General features: G+C 38.4%; 1 protein-coding gene across 1 annotated transcript in view; it reads right to left on the bottom strand.

Annotated features, from left to right (window-relative positions):
• Positions 1 to 23373, bottom strand: part of LOC117288916 (serine-rich adhesin for platelets-like) — a 97387-nt gene that overhangs the window by 34726 nt on the left and 39288 nt on the right. The window contains exons 14-23 of the mRNA XM_033769789.1: positions 20215 to 20466; positions 19661 to 19918; positions 16002 to 16253; positions 15448 to 15705; positions 11787 to 12038; positions 11235 to 11492; positions 7577 to 7828; positions 7016 to 7273; positions 921 to 1172; positions 367 to 624 (exon numbers count right to left, since the gene is read on the bottom strand). Of these exons, the coding sequence (XP_033625680.1) occupies positions 367 to 624; positions 921 to 1172; positions 7016 to 7273; positions 7577 to 7828; positions 11235 to 11492; positions 11787 to 12038; positions 15448 to 15705; positions 16002 to 16253; positions 19661 to 19918; positions 20215 to 20466 (2550 nt within the window). The remainder of the gene's footprint in view (positions 1 to 366; positions 625 to 920; positions 1173 to 7015; positions 7274 to 7576; positions 7829 to 11234; positions 11493 to 11786; positions 12039 to 15447; positions 15706 to 16001; positions 16254 to 19660; positions 19919 to 20214; positions 20467 to 23373) is intronic.

The raw sequence follows: 23373 nt of genomic DNA, 5'->3' as shown, positions 1-23373 counted from the left end.
CAGCATGTTAGTATACAGTAATAGTTCAATCTCTTAGTAAGCTCTAATTGTTAGTTCCTGTTTGATCTACATGTACCTAGATGTTCTAGCATAATAACCATTTGGGATGTTATCAAAAAAATATTGACTGGTTTTATTCGAGATATGATTAAATTCACTTTGGGGAAATAGAATCACTAAGAATCACCTCAAGAGATAAAGCTTCAACTAAAGCACTCGAAGTAGTAATGAACTAACATTTTGCAATGTATACACACAAATCAAAATAATTCTCAGTGTTATTATTTGTGATTTGGTTTATGGTATTGTGTTGCTGCTTTTTTCTTCTTGAAAATCTTTAAATTTAACAATTATCCTTTCTCTTACCTTGTTGTGTAAGGGTAATCATGAACGTACAGGAAGCACTATTGAAGGCTGCATCTGTTGCCGTGTAGGTGATAGTGGTTGTCCCTTGTTGAAACTGTTGGCCAGGGGTAAACGATGGATTTGCAGTCACAGTAGGAGCTGTCCCTGAATTGTCCGAAGCAGTTGGTATTGTCCAAAAAACAGGAGCAACCGATTGTCCAAAAGGTATTGATTGACTTATGGCTTCTGGACAATTGATAACAGGAGGTACGGTATCCACTGAAGAAAACAAAAATGAAGGTTCAGTTACAAAAAACATCAAACAATTACTCAAGCTACTGAAAATATTGCATCAACTAAAGAAGTGCAAGATCAATTTTATTATACGTTCAACTCAGGTGATTTTATCTTTCCATGTCACGGTAAATGCAATGACCTTGTGTTAATTAAATTGGTGCTAAATATAAGCTCAGGTTACCTGTGCAGTCTCCATAACATATTAACAAATTGTGAAATCATATTTGCAGCATATTTGCTTGGGCAGTAAATAAAATCCACTGTGTATGTTTTCTTACCAGATACTACATTGACATTAAAACTACAAGTAGCCTGATTGCCAGCAGCATCAGTGAATGTGTAGATAACGGTAGAAGTGCCAACAGGGAAACTGGATCCAGATTGGTGTGTAGTCTGCACGTTTGGTGTCTGACCAGAGTTATCTGAGGCAGTAGGCTGATTCCATGTCACAATCACACTTGGTACTCCAAACTGTATCTGTTGGTTTATGTTTTGTGGACAAAATTGAATCTCTGGTCGCACTGTATCAACTGCAAACAATAAAACCAAACACAGATTTAAATAGAGCTTGAGAATCTGTCACCTGACAAACACTAGGTGTTAAAGAATGCACAAGCACATGGTTTTACATGAAAACAATTAATGTGTTTATAATATTATCGTTTATAACACCAACATTGTATGATTGAGAATTTTTACCAATACAGGCCAATAATCACTAGTAATGGTCACACCATACATGGAGTACCTAGATGTTCTAGCATAATAAATGTTTGAAATGTTACCAAACAAATATTGACTGCTTTTACTTAAGATGTGATTAAATCCACTTTAGAAAAAAGAATCACTAAGAATCACCTCAAGAGATAAAGCTTCAACTAAAGCACTCAAAGTAGTAATGAACTAATTTTTTGCATTGTATACAAATGGTGTCAGGACTCTCAATACCTTTGCCACATTGTACACTGGACACCTCCTACCTTGAACACTTCCTACCTTCTTATAAGACAATTCCTACCTTCTTACAAGACACTTTGTACCTCGTTCTAGGACATTCAAATAATTAACGAAGTGAAACAAAAAATTAGTGGGTCTTGTATTTTGTATCTCAACAAACATTATAACTACTTTGGAAGGTTTCAAGTCTCTGATTGGTCAAAACCCGGTCACGTTGGGGTGTGTTAATGTGCGATATAACGACCGGCTTTTGAAAAGGGATTAAGTGGCCCCTAAATTAGCATACATGTACTTTGTGTGAAACTTGGCGTTGCACTGTATCCCATGTTTTTTTATATTCATGGCAGTTTCATTGCAACTTCGCGCACTTGCGCGTACGCGCTGAAAATGTATCAATTTTGAGGTAACAGGTGCGCGCTTATAAACTCATTTGTCCATATATGGTCTTGTTTACAGCGACATGCTACATGGACCTGAGCTCATGCGTGCGTTTTAACGCACAAAGAACAGCTATCGTCCAATCATTTGCCTCCTTTGACCCCAGTAATGACACTGAACAGACCATTATTTTAAAGAGTCACTGGTCTCAAAGATCAGTAATGTGATTAACGCACAAAAGAGATGGGAACCAGCTAAAGCTCAAATATGGCCCCTGAATATGTCTGGAATCGCGCCGAGAAAAAATCACAAAATTTTGACAATTTTAGCCGTTTAATTCATTAAAAAGGTATTTATTAATGGGAATAAAAGTGTTCAGACCCGGTCTTCACTGGTGGTAAAGACCTTGGTGTGTGGCTGGCGCTGATAACGGACCTCGCTTCCGGCTCAGCCCGTTAACAGCGCCAGCCACCAACCCGGTCATTACCACGTAGTGAAGACCGGGTCCTCGCACTGTTATTCCCTAATTAACTTTCTATGAAGTACACATTTTAATGAAGGTACATATGAAGTGCCTCAGCTGATGGTCACTCCGTACCCTGACCACGATAATAAGAAATCAATTTGCTTAGTACGAAGTGTCCCAAACGTATGAAGTGTCCAGGGTTTGACAGTAGCAGAGGCATGAAGTGTCTAGACATCCAAACAAACAAATCAAAACAATTCTCTGGTGTTCTGTTTTGTTACTTGGTTTAAGAAATTGTATCACTGCTTTTTTCTTCTTTAAAATCTTTAAATTTAACAATTACCGTATTTTCCTGCGAAAAAGATGCTCGGCGGACAAGGCACAGGACCCTAAAATGACCCCCAAAAATTTAAACGTCAGCATAAACGTATTGAGTGATGTTCGCCGACAGGTTGCGCCACGCACTGTCTGAATTTAATTAGGTGTTCGGCCAACAGCCGAACAACTATTGTTATTGTTCTGTTTTTTTTTTTTTTTTTTTTTTTTTCCTCGCGTTCTTCTTTCCCTGCGAACCTTCTCCAGCAATTTTAAACAAAAGTAAAGCTTGTACAAACTTAAAACTTACTATGTACATAGGCAATAGTGAGTAGACGAAATCGCCACTTTTTGGGAATGATGACGTCATTGATGACGTCATGGCAAGGTTTTTAAAGTTGAAAAACGACATTTGCTTTTCGCTGTATCTCAACGAATATTAATGCTATGATGTTCATACTTGGGCATCACATAGATAAAGACTTGGACAACATTTGAAAAGTTAACGCCAAAATCGTATGACCTCATCTTCCGGTCGTACCGGAAGGTCAAACTCTGCCTTTGTGTTTTTTGTGTTTTTTTTTTAAAAAAAGACAATTTGTTGTCATAACTCAAGATTGATATGGAATTTAACATTGAAACTCATCAGACAATTGAACCTTAATAATAAGACCACACAAACTTAATGATGTCATGATGACGTCATCAGGTTTTGAATTACAACAAATCAAAGTTAAATATTTTAAAGAAATCATAACTCCTGAACCACATGGTGGATTTTGACAATCTACATATCATCGGACAGGTCGATCAAACTTCAAAAAACGCTACACACAAAATGACCCCATTTGACCTTGACTTCCGGTTCAAACCAAAGGTTGAACAATTTTACAATTTTTGATCTCTAAAACTACGTAACATTTCCACATAAATTTGGCATCCCGTTATAGATGAGTGATCCTGCTCAAACTTTCCCACAGAGATGATACCAATTTGACCTGAAACTCTGGTCGAAATCGGACGATAAAGCCCACGGATGTGTTGACCCGCGTGATAACTGCGTACACTGCAAAAGCGCTTTGGCTGGCCGTTCCGCTCCATTGATCACACCTTGTTCAGTCCACGAGGCCTGTGTGTTCTGCTCGGAATAGTGCATCGTTTGACTGTACGCGTGATTTCGATTCATGTTTTGACAAGTCTCAGGTCATTGTACTTGCAACGTAGCGCTAGTTTAATGGTGTACCAACATTTTACAATTGAAGTCCGCTCATATCATATTCGGCGTCAAATTGTTCCCCTGTTCGCCCTTCTCATGGCTTAACTATCAAAACAGAACTAAAGACGAAGCTTCGCTGAGATGGCCACCTACTGCAGTGATTCGTATGACTTTTAATTATGTGAGAAAATGCAACCAGAAAAAGACGAACATTGGTTATGTTTTGATCAAACACCGGGAAGCGGATTCGTGACATCGACTCGTGAAGGGTGTTTTTATCCGGCACTCACGGCAGTGTTTAGCGCGCTACACGGTAAAGCTTTGTGTACAAATCATTGCTTTTCAAAATAAGTGTTTATTTAATGCCTAACAAAATCTAACGTGCATCCCAGTTATCTTAGTTGTATCTGTACCCGTTTCGTACACTTGCGAAACCTCTGTAATACTTAATAAATAAGTCTTTTACAGTTATTTACTTCACAAGTCTAAAATTAGTAAACTGTTGTTTCGTATAAAGTTTCCCCAAATCCAGTTAACCTCTTAAGAAGTTTACTCTTGAGTTAAACATCACAAGGATCACAAAACCTTCATACTTTGCACATAGTTAGCTCTTTACTAATAAAATACATCGCTTTAACAAGTATTAAACTTAGCATTTGTTTTCTGTGCAAAGAAAGGTATAAATGTAATAGATTTACACTTTTACTTTCTGTGAAAATTAAAAAGCTATCAACAATCTGTTCATAGATTTAATTTTCCTCGTGTTCTTCTTTACCTCTGAACCTTCCCAAGCAATTTTAAACAAAAGTTAAGCTTGTATAAACTTAAAACTTACTATGTACATAGGCACCAGTGAGTTGATGAAACCGCCACTTTTTTAGAATGATGACGTCATGACAGGGTTTTTAATGTTAAAAAAGGACCATTTGCTTGTTGCTGTATCTCAACGAATATAAAAGCTATGATGTTCATACTTGGGCATCAGATAGATAAAGACTTGGACAACATTTGAAAAGTTAACGCTAACATCGTACGACCTTAACTTCCGGGTCGTTACCCTGGGTCAAAGTTCGCCTTCGTGTTTTTTTCATAAAAAAAACTTTTGAGCTTATCTACGGCATAACTCAAGATTGAGATCGATTTGAACCTTGAAACTCAATAGATAGTTGAACATTAGTATTTTTAAGACAACACAGGCCTAATAACGTCATAATGACGTCATCAGGTATTGAATAACAATAAAATGTGTAAAAATCATATGGCGCGAAAGTTTGTGGGGGAATTCCCAACAGCGCTCTCTTTTTGCCCACCAAAGAGGGCGCTGTTGATTATCAAATCTGTGTACAGCATCCAGTGCAGGGGTGAGCTAGATTTTTAAAGGGCTTTCATAAGTTGCAAACAAAAAACTGATGTCAATCTCACACAAACATATTGCATTTGTGAAGAAACAAGGCGTTCAAAAGTGTGATACAAGCTTAACTAAAAAATAACGACGCATTGTATAAAAAACATCTTTATGGTTCAATGTTTTTGAACTACGTCATCACGTAACGTCCAACCGAACACCGTGTTTTTGTAATTAACAAAAAACACTATGTCTAGTTTTATTTGCAACATGAAACATCCAGCATCTCATCCACAACGAGGATCCTTGCTGATACATACATTGCAATGACAGACGAACGTAGCGTGTGTGTAGTAATGTATTCTCCAGCCGGGATGTCGCTGCATGCACATATACATGTACCATGCGAGTTTGTAAAGCTGGCAATCTGTTGATTGCGCTGCTCAATCTCGAGATTGCACAACAGATGTTGGGGACATGGGTGGGCACGGTATTGAGTGATGTTCGCCAACGGGTTGTGTTACGCCCTCGCATTTGCGCTGCCCGGAAATGCGCTAAAATTCCCAAATGACCTTGCGATCCCTGGCATGCCCAGATACGTCGAGTCTTCTCTCGATGCGATTATTGCTGGTTCGCGTAATTTTTACCAACAGCGGGCGTTTAACCCCACCCTGTTACATTGTTCCAAAAGCTCTCTAGCGTTCAATGTTTCTTGTATTTATTGTCACACGCACAGTAACAACGACTTCATGTACAGGCGTGATATCTGCTTTTGTGTTGAGTGATTAAATTTACAGACCTCGGAACGTTTGCATTTTAGGCTTATCTTCTGTGTCATTTTGAGAAATTTTCGAGTCGAACTTGGACATTGTTGATTTTACAGGCAAGTTACATGCAAGGGCAAACATGATTTTAACAATCAGTCCTACATTACTCGAAGTTTTGAAGCAATAAAATCATTCAATAAAATAAAATGTGTTTTTGTCCCTAATTTTTTTGGCTAGTGCTGTATTATTTTGTTTGGCCTTACAAACAAAAACAAATCATATCCTTCTATTGTTGCAAGATAATGCTACGTTCCCATAATACTTTTTAAAGCAAACGTCTAAAAAGAGGCAATAAATAAATATATGATTTGAACGTTTATTAACAATAATATAAAACTCATGTCCTACCAAAGATGACAGTTAAGTTCCCAAAGCACTTATCAATCACAAAGGTCTAAAAAGAGGCAAATACAAAAATAAGTTATTACCCCATCTTTTTAAAATACGTTCAGCCTAAAGCACACTTCAGAGATCATTTTAGGAACGAATACCCGACCACACAGAAAAACGCTTGTACAACACTGACGTCTGTTGGAATGAAAGCACGGTCATGGGGAATAAGCATCTTGCAGCATTGTTGGAATAAAAGGACCGTCTGGGGGATTGCGGCATTGTTCGAACCAAAATACGGTCTCAGTGTCTGAATAGCCTTGTTTGACCGCATTATTGAGTAAGGATTCTTCACACAAAGACCGATGATTTGAACTGGACAAGAAGGTATTTTTTATTTCACGCAGTGATCATCAATTCAAAAATCAATCGTCAGCAGACAAGGCGCACCGAGATAAGACGCATCTATGTTTTTGGGTTCTAAAAAGTCAGGTAGGACGCGTCTTATCCGCAGGAAAATACGGTATCCTACCTCTTACCTTGTTGTGTAAGGGTAATCGTGAATGTACAGGAAGCACTATTGAAGGCTGCATCTGTTGCTGTGTAGGTGATAGTGGTTGTCCCTTGTTGAAACTGTTGGCCAGGGGTAAACGATGGATTTGCAGTCACAGTAGGAGCTGTCCCTGAATTGTCCGAAGCAGTTGGTATTGTCCAAAAAACAGGAGCAACCGATTGTCCAAAAGGTATTGACTGACTTATGGCTTCTGGACAATTGATAACAGGAGGTACGGTATCCACTGAAGAAAACAAACATGAAGGTTCAGTTATAAAAAACATCAAACAATTACTCAAGCTACTGAAAATACTGCATCAACTAAAGAAGTGCAAGATCAATTTCATTATATATGTACATACAACTCAGGTAATTTTATCTTTCCATGTCACGGTAAATACAAAGACAATGTGTTAAATAAATTGGTGCTAAATATAAGCGCCAGGTTATCTGTGCAGTCTCCATAACATATTAACAAATTGTGAAATCATAATTGCAGCATATTTGCATTGGCAGTAAATAAAATCCACTGTGTATGTTTTCTTACCAGATACTACATTGACATTAAAACTACAAGTAGCCTGATTGCCAGCAGCATCAGTGAATGTGTAGATAACGGTAGAAGTGCCAACAGAGAAACTGGATCCAGATTGGTGTGTAGTCTGCACGTTTGGTGTCTGACCAGAGTTATCTGAGGCAGTAGGCTGATTCCATGTCACAATCACACTTGGTACTCCAAACTGTATCTGTTGGTTTATGTTTTGTGGACAAAATTGAATCTCTGGTCGCACTGTATCAACTGCAAACAATAAAACCAAACACAGATTTAAATAGAGCTTGAGAATCTGTCACCTGACAAACACTAGGTGTTAAAGAGTACACAAGCGCACAGTTTCACGAGAAAACAATTATTGTGTTTATAATATTATCAATTATAACAGCAACATTGTATGATTGAGAATTTTTACCAATACAGGCCAATAATCACTAGTAATGGTCACATCATACATGGAGTACCAAGATGTTCTAGCATAATAAATGTTTGGAATGTTATCAAATAAATATTGACTGCTTTTACTTAAGATGTGATTAAATCCACTTTAGAAAAAAGAATCACTAAGAATCACCTCAAGAGATAAAGCTTCAACTAAAGCACTCAAAGTAGTAATGAACTAATTTTTTGCATTGTATACAAACGGTGTCAGGACTCTCAATACCTTTGCCACATTGTACACTGGACACCTCCTACCTTGAACACTTCCTACCTTCTTATAAGACACTCCCTACCTTCTTACAAGACACTTTGTACCTCGTTCTAATTTGGGATTACTGCATTGTTTATGATTAGTTTGGTCTTTGTGATCAGATGATAATGAAATATAATAAAGTCAAATTAACTTAAAAGAAATTGTTGAGACCAAGGAGCCTTTTTGACGATTGCGTGATTGTTTGATTTAAAAAAATATATAAACAATATGAGCAGTAGATGTTGTCAGTGGCGGACATTAACTTATAAAACATATGAATTTCACATTAAAAAGGACTTTCAAATAATTAACGAAGTGAAACAAAAAAGTAGTGGGCCTTGTATTTTGTATCTCAACAAACATCATAACTACCTTGGAAGGTTTCAAGTCTCTGATTGGTCAAAACCCGGTCACATTGGGGTGTGTTAATGTGCGATATAAAGACCGGCTTTTGAAAATGGATTAAGTGGCCCCTAAATCAGCATACATGTACATTGTGTGAAACTTGGCATTGTACTGTATCCCATGTTTTTTTATATTCATGGCAGTTTCATTGCAACTTCGCGCACTTGCGCGTACGCGCTGAAATAGTATCAATTTTGAGGTAACAGGTGCGCACTTATAAACTCATTTGTCCATATTGTCTTGTTTACAGCGCCATGCTACATGGACGCTGAGCTCATGCGCGCGTTTTAATGCACAAAGAACAGCTATCGTCCAATCATTTGCCTCCTTTGACCCCAGTGAAGACACTGAACAGACCATTATTTTAAAGAGTCACTGGTCTCAAAGATCAGTAATGTGATTAATGCACAAAAGAGATGGGAACCAGCTAAAGCTCAAATATGGCCCTGAACATGTCTGGAATTGCGCCGAGAAAAAAGTCACAAAATTTTGACAATTTTAGCCGTTTAATTCATTAAAAAGGTATTTATTGATGGGAATAACAGTGTTCAGACCCGGTCTTCACTGGTGGTAAAGACCTAGGTGTGTGGCTGGCGCTGTTAACGGACCTCGCTTCCGGCTCAGCCCGTTAACAGCGCCAGCCACCAACCCGGTCATTACCACGTAGTGAAGACCGGGTCCTCGCACTGTTATTCCCTAATTAACTTTCTATGAAGTACACATTTTAATGAAGGTACATATGAAGTGCCTCAGCTGATGGTCACTCCGTACCCTGACCACGATAATAAGAAATCAATTTGCTTAGTACGAAGTGTCCCAAACGTATGAAGTGTCTAGGGTTTGACAGTAGCAGAGGCATGAAGTGTCTAGACATCCAAACAAACAAATCAAAACAATTCTCTGGTGTTCTGTTTTGTTACTTGGTTTAAGAAATTGTATCACTGCTTTTTTCTTCTTGAAAATCTTTAAATTTAACAATTACCATATTTTCCTGCGAATAAGACGCTCGGCGGACAAGGCGCAGCACCCTAAAATGACCCCAAAAAATTCAAACGTCAGCATAAACGTATTGAGTGATGTTCGCCGACAGGTTGCGCCACGCACTGTCTGAATTTAATTTTATTTGCAACATGAAACATCCAGCATCTCATCCACAACGAGGATCCTTGCTGATACATACATTGCAATGACAGACGAACGTAGCATGTATGTAGTAATGTATTCTCCGGCTGGGATGTCGCTGCATGCACATATACATGTACCATGCGAGTTTGTAAAGCTGGCAATCTGTTGATTGCGCTGCTCAATCTCGAGATTGCACAACAGATGTTGGGACATGGGTGGGCACCGTATTGAGTGATGTTCGCCAACGGGTTGTGTTACGCCCTAGCATTTGCGCTGCCCGGAAATACACTAAAATTCCCAAATGACCTTGCGGATTCCTGGCATGCCCAGACACGTCGAGTCTTCTCTCAATGCGATTATTGCTGGTTCGCGTAATTTTTACCAACAGAGGGCGTTTAACCCCACCCTGTTACATTGTTCCAAAAGCTCTCTAGCGTTCAATGTTTCTTGTATTTATTGTCACACGCACAGTAACAACGACTGCATGTAAAGGCGTGATATCTGCTTTTGTGTTGAGTCACTAAATTTACAGACCTCGGAACGTTTGCCTTTTAGGCTTATCTTCTGTGTCATTTTGAGAGATTTTCGAGTTGAACTTGGACATCGTTGATTTTACAGGCAAGTTACATGTAAGGGCAAACATGATTTTAACAATCGTTTCTACTCGAAGTTTTGAAGCAATAAAATAATTCAATAAAATAAAATGTGTTTTTGTCACTAATTTTTTTGGCTAGTGCTGTATTATTTTGTTTGGCCTTACAAACAAAAACAAATCATATCCTTCTATTATTGCAAGATAATGCTACGTTCCCATAATACTTTTTAAAGCAAACGTCTAAAAAGAGGCAATAAATAAATATATGATTTGAACGTTTATTAACAATAATATAAAACTCTTGTCCTACCAAAGATGACAGTTAAGTTCCCAAAGCACTTATCAATCACAAAGGTCTAAAAAGAGGCAAATACAAAAATAAGTTATTACCCCATCTTTTTAAAATACGTTCAGCCTAAAGCACACTTCAGAGATCATTTTAGGAACGAATACCCGGCCACACAGAAAAACGCTTGTACAACACTGACGTCTGTTGGAATGAAAGCACAGTCATGGGGAATAAGCATCTTGCAGCATTGTTGGAATAAAAGGACCGTCTGGGGGATTGCGGCATTGTTCGAACCAAAATACGGTCTCAGTGTCTGAATAGCCTTGTTTGACCGCATTATTGAGTAAGGATTCTTCACACAAAGACCGATGATTTGAACTGGACAAGAAGGTATTTTTTATTTCACGCAGTGATCATCAATTCAAAAATCAATCGTCAACAGACAAGGCGCACCGAAAAATAAGACGCATCAATGATTTTGGGGTCTAAAAAGTCAGGTAAGACGCGTCTTATCTGCAGGAAAATACGGTATCCTTTCTCTTACCTTGTTGTGTAAGGGTAATTGTGAATGTACAGGAAGCACTATTGAAGGCTGCATCTGTTGCTGTGTAGGTGATAGTGGTTGTCCCTTGTTGAAACTGTTGGCCAGGGGTAAACGATGGATTTGCAGTCACAGTAGGAGCTGTCCCTGAATTGTCCGAAGCAGTTGGTATTGTCCAAAAAACAGGAGCAACCGATTGTCCAAAAGGTATTGACTGACTTATGGCTTCTGGACAATTGATAACAGGAGGTACGGTATCCACTGAAAAAAACAAAAATGAAGGTTCAGTTATAAAAAACATCAAACAATTACTCAAGCTACTGAAAATATTGCATCAACTAAAGAAGTGCAAGATCAATTTTATTATACATACAACTCAGGCGATTTTATCTTTCCATGTCACGGTAAATGCAATGACCTTGTGTTAATTAAATTGGTGCTAAATATAAGCCCATGTTACCTGTGCAGTCTCCATAACATATTAACAATTGTGAAATCATATTTGCAGCGTATTTGCTTGGGCAGTAAATAAATCCACTGTGTATGTTTTCTTACCAGATACTATATTGACATTAAAACTACAAGTAGCCTCATTGCCAGCAGCATCAGTGAATGTGTAGATAACGGTAGTAGTGCCAACAGAGAAACTGGATCCAGATTGGTGTGTAGTCTGCACGTTAGGTGTCTGACCAGAGTTATCTGAGGCAACAGGCTGATTCCATGTCACAATCACAGTTGGTACTCCAAACTGTATCTGTTGGTTTATGTTTTGTGGACAAAATTGAATCTCTGGTCGCACTGTGTCAACTGCAAACAATAAAACCAAACACATATTTAAATAGAGCTTGAGAATCTGTCACCTGACAAACACTAGGTGTTAAAGAATGCACAAGCCACATAGTTTTACATGAAAACAATTATTGTGTTTATAATATTATCAATTATAACAGCAACATTGTATGATTGAGAATTTTTACCAATACAGGCCAATAATCACTAGTAATGGTCACACCATACATGGAGTACCTAGATGTTGTAGCATAATAAATGTTTGGAATGTTATCAAACAAACATTGACTGCTTTTACTTAAGATGTGATTAAATCCACTTTAGAAAAAAGAATCACTAAGAATCACCTCAAGAGATAAAGCTTCAACTAAAGCACTCAAAGTAGTAATGAATTAATTTTGTGCAATGTATACAAATGGTGTCAGGACTCTCAATACCTTTGCCACATTGTACACTGGACACCTCCTACCTTGAACACTTCCTACCTTCTTATAAGACAATTCCTACCTTCTTACAAGACACTTTGTACTTCGTTCTAATTTTGGATTACTGCATTGTTTATAATTAGTTTGGTCTTTGTGATCAGATGATAATGAAATGTAATAAAGTCAAATTAATTTTAAAAAAATTGTTGGGACCAAGGAGCCTTTTTGACGATTTCGTGATTGTTTGATTTAAAAAAATATATAAACAATATGAGCAGGTAGATGTTGTCAGTGGCGGACATTAACTTATAAAACATATGAATTTCACATTAAAAAGGACTTTCAAATAATTAACGAAGTGAAACAAAAAAGTAGTGGGCCTTGTATTTTGTATCTCAACAAACATCATAACTACCTTGGAAGGTTTCAAGTCTCTGATTGGTCAAAACCCGGTCACATTGGGGTGTGTTAATGTGCGATATAAAGACCGGCTTTTGAAAATGGATTAAGTGGCCCCTAAATCAGCATACATGTACATTGTGTGAAACTTGGCATTGTACTGTATCCCATGTTTTTTTATATTCATGGCAGTTTCATTGCAACTTCGCGCACTTGCGCGTACGCGCTGAAATAGTATCAATTTTGAGGTAACAGGTGCGCACTTATAAACTCATTTGTCCATATTGTCTTGTTTACAGCGCCATGCTACATGGACGCTGAGCTCATGCGCGCGTTTTAATGCACAAAGAACAGCTATCGTCCAATCATTTGCCTCCTTTGACCCCAGTGAAGACACTGAACAGACCATTATTTTAAAGAGTCACTGGTCTCAAAGATCAGTAATGTGATTAATGCACAAAAGAGATGGGAACCAGCTAAAGCTCAAATATGGCCCTGAACATGTCTGGAATTGCGCCGAGAAAAAAGTCACAAAATTTTGACAATTTTAGCCGTTTAATTCATTAAAAAGGTATTTATTGATGGGAATAACAGTGTTCAGACCCGGTCTTCACTGGTGGTAAAGACCTAGGTGTGTGGCTGGCGCTGTTAACGGACCTCGCTTCCGGCTCAGCCCGTTAACAGCGCCAGCCACCAACCCGGTCATTACCACGTAGTGAAGACCGGGTCCTCGCACTGTTATTCCCTAATTAACTTTCTATGAAGTACACATTTTAATGAAGGTACATATGAAGTGCCTCAGCTGATGGTCACTCCGTACCCTGACCACGATAATAAGAAATCAATTTGCTTAGTACGAAGTGTCCCAAACGTATGAAGTGTCTAGGGTTTGACAGTAGCAGAGGCATGAAGTGTCTAGACATCCAAACAAACAAATCAAAACAATTCTCTGGTGTTCTGTTTTGTTACTTGGTTTAAGAAATTGTATCACTGCTTTTTTCTTCTTGAAAATCTTTAAATTTAACAATTACCATATTTTCCTGCGAATAAGACGCTCGGCGGACAAGGCGCAGCACCCTAAAATGACCCCAAAAAATTCAAACGTCAGCATAAACGTATTGAGTGATGTTCGCCGACAGGTTGCGCCACGCACTGTCTGAATTTAATTTTATTTGCAACATGAAACATCCAGCATCTCATCCACAACGAGGATCCTTGCTGATACATACATTGCAATGACAGACGAACGTAGCATGTATGTAGTAATGTATTCTCCGGCTGGGATGTCGCTGCATGCACATATACATGTACCATGCGAGTTTGTAAAGCTGGCAATCTGTTGATTGCGCTGCTCAATCTCGAGATTGCACAACAGATGTTGGGACATGGGTGGGCACCGTATTGAGTGATGTTCGCCAACGGGTTGTGTTACGCCCTAGCATTTGCGCTGCCCGGAAATACACTAAAATTCCCAAATGACCTTGCGGATTCCTGGCATGCCCAGACACGTCGAGTCTTCTCTCAATGCGATTATTGCTGGTTCGCGTAATTTTTACCAACAGAGGGCGTTTAAACCCCACCCTGTTACATTGTTCCAAAAGCTCTCTAGCGTTCAATGTTTCTTGTATTTATTGTCACACGCACAGTAACAACGACTGCATGTAAAGGCGTGATATCTGCTTTTGTGTTGAGTCACTAAATTTACAGACCTCGGAACGTTTGCCTTTTAGGCTTATCTTCTGTGTCATTTTGAGAGATTTTCGAGTTGAACTTGGACATCGTTGATTTTACAGGCAAGTTACATGTAAGGGCAAACATGATTTTAACAATCGTTTCTACTCGAAGTTTTGAAGCAATAAAATAATTCAATAAAATAAAATGTGTTTTTGTCACTAATTTTTTTGGCTAGTGCTGTATTATTTTGTTTGGCCTTACAAACAAAAACAAATCATATCCTTCTATTATTGCAAGATAATGCTACGTTCCCATAATACTTTTTAAAGCAAACGTCTAAAAAGAGGCAATAAATAAATATATGATTTGAACGTTTATTAACAATAATATAAAACTCTTGTCCTACCAAAGATGACAGTTAAGTTCCCAAAGCACTTATCAATCACAAAGGTCTAAAAAGAGGCAAATACAAAAATAAGTTATTACCCCATCTTTTTAAAATACGTTCAGCCTAAAGCACACTTCAGAGATCATTTTAGGAACGAATACCCGGCCACACAGAAAAACGCTTGTACAACACTGACGTCTGTTGGAATGAAAGCACAGTCATGGGGAATAAGCATCTTGCAGCATTGTTGGAATAAAAGGACCGTCTGGGGGATTGCGGCATTGTTCGAACCAAAATACGGTCTCAGTGTCTGAATAGCCTTGTTTGACCGCATTATTGAGTAAGGATTCTTCACACAAAGACCGATGATTTGAACTGGACAAGAAGGTATTTTTTATTTCACGCAGTGATCATCAATTCAAAAATCAATCGTCAACAGACAAGGCGCACCGAAAAATAAGACGCATCAATGATTTTGGGGTCTAAAAAGTCAGGTAAGACGCGTCTTATCTGCAGGAAAATACGGTATCCTTTCTCTTACCTTGTTGTGTAAGGGTAATTGTGAATGTACAGGAAGCACTATTGAAGGCTGCATCTGTTGCTGTGTAGGTGATAGTGGTTGTCCCTTGTTGAAACTGTTGGCCAGGGGTAAACGATGGATTTGCAGTCACAGTAGGAGCTGTCCCTGAATTGTCCGAAGCAGTTGGTATTGTCCAAAAAACAGGAGCAACCGATTGTCCAAAAGGTATTGACTGACTTATGGCTTCTGGACAATTGATAACAGGAGGTACGGTATCCACTGAAAAAAACAAAAATGAAGGTTCAGTTATAAAAAACATCAAACAATTACTCAAGCTACTGAAAATATTGCATCAACTAAAGAAGTGCAAGATCAATTTTATTATACATACAACTCAGGCGATTTTATCTTTCCATGTCACGGTAAATGCAATGACCTTGTGTTAATTAAATTGGTGCTAAATATAAGCCCATGTTACCTGTGCAGTCTCCATAACATATTAACAAATTGTGAAATCATATTTGCAGCGTATTTGCTTGGGCAGTAAATAAAATCCACTGTGTATGTTTTCTTACCAGATACTATATTGACATTAAAACTACAAGTAGCCTCATTGCCAGCAGCATCAGTGAATGTGTAGATAACGGTAGTAGTGCCAACAGAGAAACTGGATCCAGATTGGTGTGTAGTCTGCACGTTAGGTGTCTGACCAGAGTTATCTGAGGCAACAGGCTGATTCCATGTCACAATCACAGTTGGTACTCCAAACTGTATCTGTTGGTTTATGTTTTGTGGACAAAATTGAATCTCTGGTCGCACTGTGTCAACTGCAAACAATAAAACCAAACACATATTTAAATAGAGCTTGAGAATCTGTCACCTGACAAACACTAGGTGTTAAAGAATGCACAAGCACATAGTTTTACATGAAAACAATTATTGTGTTTATAATATTATCAATTATAACAGCAACATTGTATGATTGAGAATTTTTACCAATACAGGCCAATAATCACTAGTAATGGTCACACCATACATGGAGTACCTAGATGTTGTAGCATAATAAATGTTTGGAATGTTATCAAACAAACATTGACTGCTTTTACTTAAGATGTGATTAAATCCACTTTAGAAAAAAGAATCACTAAGAATCACCTCAAGAGATAAAGCTTCAACTAAAGCACTCAAAGTAGTAATGAATTAATTTTGTGCAATGTATACAAATGGTGTCAGGACTCTCAATACCTTTGCCACATTGTACACTGGACACCTCCTACCTTGAACACTTCCTACCTTCTTATAAGACAATTCCTACCTTCTTACAAGACACTTTGTACTTCGTTCTAATTTTGGATTACTGCATTGTTTATAATTAGTTTGGTCTTTGTGATCAGATGATAATGAAATGTAATAAAGTCAAATTAATTTTAAAAAAATTTGTTGGGACCAAGGAGCCTTTTTGACGATTTCGTGATTGTTTGATTTAAAAAAATATATAAACAATATGAGCGGTAGATGTTGTCAGTGGCGGACATTAACTTAAAAAACATATGAATTTCACATTAAAAAGGACTTTCAAATAATTAACGAAGTGAAACAAAAAAGTAGTGGGCCTTGTATTTTGTATCTCAACAAACATCATAACTACCTTGGAAGGTTTCAAGTCTCTGATTGGTCAAAACCCGGTCACATTGGGGTGTGTTAATGTGCGATATAAAGACCGGCTTTTGAAAATGGATTAAGTGGCCCCTAAATCAGCATACATGTACATTGTGTGAAACTTGGCATTGTACTGTATCCCATGTTTTTTTATATTCATGGCAGTTTCATTGCAACTTCGCGCACTTGCGCGTACGCGCTGAAATAGTATCAATTTTGAGGTAACAGGTGCGCACTTATAAACTCATTTGTCCATATTGTCTTGTTTACAGCGCCATGCTACATGGACGCTGAGCTCATGCGCGCGTTTTAATGCACAAAGAACAGCTATCGTCCAATCATTTGCCTCCTTTGACCCCAGTGAAGACACTGAACAGACCATTATTTTAAAGAGTCACTGGTCTCAAAGATCAGTAATGTGATTAATGCACAAAAGAGATGGGAACCAGCTAAAGCTCAAATATGGCCCTGAACATGTCTGGAATTGCGCCGAGAAAAAAGTCACAAAATTTTGACAATTTTAGCCGTTTAATTCATTAAAAAGGTATTTATTGATGGGAATAACAGTGTTCAGACCCGGTCTTCACTGGTGGTAAAGACCTAGGTGTGTGGCTGGCGCTGTTAACGGACCTCGCTTCCGGCTCAGCCCGTTAACAGCGCCAGCCACCAACCCGGTCATTACCACGTAGTGAAGACCGGGTCCTCGCACTGTTATTCCCTAATTAACTTTCTATGAAGTACACATTTTAATGAAGGTACATATGAAGTGCCTCAGCTGATGGTCACTCCGTACCCTGACCACGATAATAAGAAATCAATTTGCTTAGTACGAAGTGTCCCAAACGTATGAAGTGTCTAGGGTTTGACAGTAGCAGAGGCATGAAGTGTCTAGACATCCAAACAAACAAATCAAAACAATTCTCTGGTGTTCTGTTTTGTTACTTGGTTTAAGAAATTGTATCACTGCTTTTTTCTTCTTGAAAATCTTTAAATTTAACAATTACCATATTTTCCTGCGAATAAGACGCTCGGCGGACAAGGCGCAGCACCCTAAAATGACCCCAAAAAATTCAAACGTCAGCATAAACGTATTGAGTGATGTTCGCCGACAGGTTGCGCCACGCACTGTCTGAATTTAATTTTATTTGCAACATGAAACATCCAGCATCTCATCCACAACGAGGATCCTTGCTGATACATACATTGCAATGACAGACGAACGTAGCATGTATGTAGTAATGTATTCTCCGGCTGGGATGTCGCTGCATGCACATATACATGTACCATGCGAGTTTGTAAAGCTGGCAATCTGTTGATTGCGCTGCTCAATCTCGAGATTGCACAACAGATGTTGGGACATGGGTGGGCACCGTATTGAGTGATGTTCGCCAACGGGTTGTGTTACGCCCTAGCATTTGCGCTGCCCGGAAATACACTAAAATTCCCAAATGACCTTGCGGATTCCTGGCATGCCCAGACACGTCGAGTCTTCTCTCAATGCGATTATTGCTGGTTCGCGTAATTTTTACCAACAGAGGGCGTTTAACCCCACCCTGTTACATTGTTCCAAAAGCTCTCTAGCGTTCAATGTTTCTTGTATTTATTGTCACACGCACAGTAACAACGACTGCATGTAAAGGCGTGATATCTGCTTTTGTGTTGAGTCACTAAATTTACAGACCTTGGAACGTTTGCCTTTTAGGCTTATCTTCTGTGTCATTTTGAGAGATTTTCGAGTTGAACTTGGACATCGTTGATTTTACAGGCAAGTTACATGTAAGGGCAAACATGATTTTAACAATCGTTTCTACTCGAAGTTTTGAAGCAATAAAATAATTCAATAAAATAAAATGTGTTTTTGTCACTAATTTTTTTGGCTAGTGCTGTATTATTTTGTTTGGCCTTACAAACAAAAACAAATCATATCCTTCTATTGTTGCAAGATAATGCTACGTTCCCATAATACTTTTTAAAGCAAACGTCTAAAAAGAGGCAATAAATAAATATATGATTTGAACGTTTATTAACAATAATATAAAACTCTTGTCCTACCAAAGATGACAGTTAAGTTCCCAAAGCACTTATCAATCACAAAGGTCTAAAAAGAGGCAAATACAAAAATAAGTTATTACCCCATCTTTTTAAAATACGTTCAGCCTAAAGCACACTTCAGAGATCATTTTAGGAACGAATACCCGGCCACACAGAAAAACGCTTGTACAACACTGACGTCTGTTGGAATGAAAGCACGGTCATGGGGAATAAGCATCTTGCAGCATTGTTGGAATAAAAGGACCGTCTGGGGGATTGCGGCATTGTTCGAACCAAAATACGGTCTCAGTGTCTGAATAGCCTTGTTTGACCGCATTATTGAGTAAGGATTCTTCACACAAAGACCGATGATTTGAACTGGACAAGAAGGTATTTTTTATTTCACGCAGTGATCATCAATTCAAAAATCAATCGTCAACAGACAAGGCGCACCGAAAAATAAGACGCATCAATGATTTTGGGGTCTAAAAAGTCAGGTAAGACGCGTCTTATCTGCAGGAAAATACGGTATCCTTTCTCTTACCTTGTTGTGTAAGGGTAATTGTGAATGTACAGGAAGCACTATTGAAGGCTGCATCTGTTGCTGTGTAGGTGATAGTGGTTGTCCCTTGTTGAAACTGTTGGCCAGGGGTAAACGATGGATTTGCAGTCACAGTAGGAGCTGTCCCTGAATTGTCCGAAGCAGTTGGTATTGTCCAAAAAACAGGAGCAACCGATTGTCCAAAAGGTATTGACTGACTTATGGCTTCTGGACAATTGATAACAGGAGGTACGGTATCCACTGAAAAAAACAAAAATGAAGGTTCAGTTATAAAAAACATCAAACAATTACTCAAGCTACTGAAAATATTGCATCAACTAAAGAAGTGCAAGATCAATTTTATTATACATACAACTCAGGCGATTTTATCTTTCCATGTCACGGTAAATGCAATGACCTTGTGTTAATTAAATTGGTGCTAAATATAAGCCCATGTTACCTGTGCAGTCTCCATAACATATTAACAAATTGTGAAATCATATTTGCAGCGTATTTGCTTGGGCAGTAAATAAAATCCACTGTGTATGTTTTCTTACCAGATACTATATTGACATTAAAACTACAAGTAGCCTCATTGCCAGCAGCATCAGTGAATGTGTAGATAACGGTAGTAGTGCCAACAGAGAAACTGGATCCAGATTGGTGTGTAGTCTGCACGTTAGGTGTCTGACCAGAGTTATCTGAGGCAGTAGGCTGATTCCATGTCACAATCACACTTGGTACTCCAAACTGTATCTGTTGGTTTATGTTTTGTGGACAAAATTGAATCTCTGGTCGCACTGTGTCAACTGCAAACAATAAAACCAAACACATATTTAAATAGAGCTTGAGAATCTGTCACCTGACAAACACTAGGTGTTAAAGAATGCACAAGCACATAGTTTTACATAAAAACAATTATTGTGTTTATAATATTATCAATTATAACAGCAACATTGTATGATTGAGAATTTTTACCAATACAGGCCAATAATCACTAGTAATGGTCACACCATACATGGAGTACCTAGATGTTGTAGCATAATAAATGTTTGGAATGTTATCAAACAAATATTGACTGCTTTTACTTAAGATGTGATTAAATCCACTTTAGAAAAAAGAATCACTAAGAATCACCTCAAGAGATAAAGCTTCAACTAAAGCACTCAAAGTAGTAATGAATTAATTTTGTGCAATGTATACAAATGGTGTCAGGACTCTCAATACCTTTGCCACATTGTACACTGGACACCTCCTACATTGAACACTTCCTACCTTCTTATAAGACAATTCCTACCTTCTTACAAGACACTTTGTACCTCGTTCTAATTTGGGATTACTGCATTGTTTATAATTAGTTTGGTCTTTGTGATCAGATGATAATGAAATATAATAAAGTCAAATTAATTTTAAAAAAATTTGTTGGGACCAAGGAGCCTTTTTGACGATTGCGTGATTGTTTGATTTAAAAAAATATATAAACAATATGAGCGGTAGATGTTGTCAGTGGCGGACATTAACTTAAAAAACATATAAATTTCACATTTAAAAGGACTTTCAAATAATTAACGAAGTGAAACAAAAAAGTAGTGGGCCTTGTATTTTGTATCTCAACAAACATCATAACTACCTTGGAAGGTTTCAAGTCTCTGATTGGTCAAAACCCGGTCACATTGGGGTGTGTTAATGTGCGATATAAAGACCGGCTTTTGAAAATGGATTAAGTGGCCCCTAAATCAGCATACATGTACATTGTGTGAAACTTGGCATTGTACTGTATCCCATGTTTTTTTATATTCATGGCAGTTTCATTGCAACTTCGCGCACTTGCGCGTACGCGCTGAAATAGTATCAATTTTGAGGTAACAGGTGCGCACTTCTAAACTCATTTGTCCATATTGTCTTGTTCACAGCGCCATGCTACATGGACGCTGAGCTCATGCGCGCATTTTAATGCACAAAGAACAGCTATCGTCCAATCATTTGCCTCCTTTGACCCCAGTGAAGACAATGAACAGACCATTATTTTAAAGAATCACTGGTCTCAAAGATCAGTGATGTGATTAACGCACGAAAGAGATGGGAACCAGCTAAAACTCAAATATGGCCCTGAACATGTCTGGAAGTGTCGCCGAGAGAAAAGTCACAACATTTTGACAATTTCAGCCGTTTAATTCGTTTAAAAGGTTTTTATTAATGGGAATAACAGTGTTCAGACCCGGTCTTTACTGGTGGTAAAGACCTTGGTGTGTGGCTGGCGCTGTTAACGGACCTCGCTTTTGGCTTGGTCCATTAACAGCGCCAGCCACCAACCCGGTCATTACCACGCAGTGAAGACCGGGTCCTCGCACTGTTAATCCCTAATTAACTTACTATGAAATACCCGTTTTAATGAAGGTACAAATGAAGTGCCTCAGCTGATGGTCACTCCGTACCCTGACCACGATAACAAGAAATCAATTTGCTTAGTACGAAGTGTCCAAAATGTATGAAGTGTCCAGGGTTTGACAGTAGCAGAGGCATGAAGTGTCTAGACATCCATACAGACAAATCAAAACAATTCTCTGGTGTTCTGTTTTGTTACTTGGTTTAAGAAACTGTTTCACATCTTTTTTCTTCTTGAAAATCTTTAAATTTAACAATTACCGTATTTTCCTGCGGATAAGCAATCAGCAGACAACAAAACAATTCTCTGGTGTTCTGTTTTGTTACTTGGTTTAAGAAACTGTTTCACATCTTTTTTCTTCTTGAAAATCTTTAAATTTAACAATTACCGTATTTTCCTGCGGATAAGCAATCAGCAGACAAGGCGCAGGACCATAAAATGACCCCCAAAAATTCAAACGTCAGCAGACAAGGCGCACCGCTGCACAAGGCGCATATTTAACCGCACACAAAAGAACAAAGGCATAATTTTGAGAACCTACATATATAGACCTTCATCCAATCAGCCAACGCTGTATAATGTTAATAACATAAAGTCCGGCCCAATCAGGTGGCAGAAACCATGGTCCACGCACTGTCTGAAGTTAATTTTATTTGCAACAAGAATCATCTGACGTCCCATCCACATTGAGGATCCTTGCTGATACATACATTGCAATGACAGACGAACGTAGCATGTGTGTAGTAATGTATTCTCCGGCCGGGATGTCGCTGCATGCACATATACATGTACCATGCGAGTTTGTAAAGCTGGCAATCTGTTGATTGCACTGCTCAATCTCGAGATTGCACAACAGATGTTGGGGACATGGGTGGGCACCGTATTGAGTGATGTTCGCCAACAGGTTGTGTTACGCCCTAGCATTTGCGCTGCCCGGAAATGCGCTAAAATTCCCAAATGATCTTGCGGATCCCTGGCATACCAAGACACGTCGAGTCTTCTCTCAATGCGTTTATTGCTGGTTCGCGTAATTTTTACCAACAGAGGGCGTTTAACCCCACGCTGTTACATTGTTCCAAAAGCTCTCTAGCGTTCAATGTTTCTTGTATTTATTGTCACACGCACAGTAACAACGACTACATGTAAAGGTGTGACTAAATCTACAGACCTCGGAACGTTTGCGTTTTAGGTATATCTTCTGTGTCATTTTGAAAGATTTTCGACTCGAACTTGGACATCGTTGATTTTACAGACAAGTTACATGCAAGGGCAAACATGATTTTAACAATCATTCCTACTCGAAGTTTTGAAGCAATAAAATAATTCAATA

The sequence above is a fragment of the Asterias rubens genome, chromosome 4, assembly GCF_902459465.1.
Source record: "Asterias rubens chromosome 4, eAstRub1.3, whole genome shotgun sequence".
Lineage (NCBI taxonomy): Eukaryota > Metazoa > Echinodermata > Asteroidea > Forcipulatida > Asteriidae > Asterias > Asterias rubens.
This window is presented reverse-complemented; position numbering and strand designations above follow the sequence as displayed.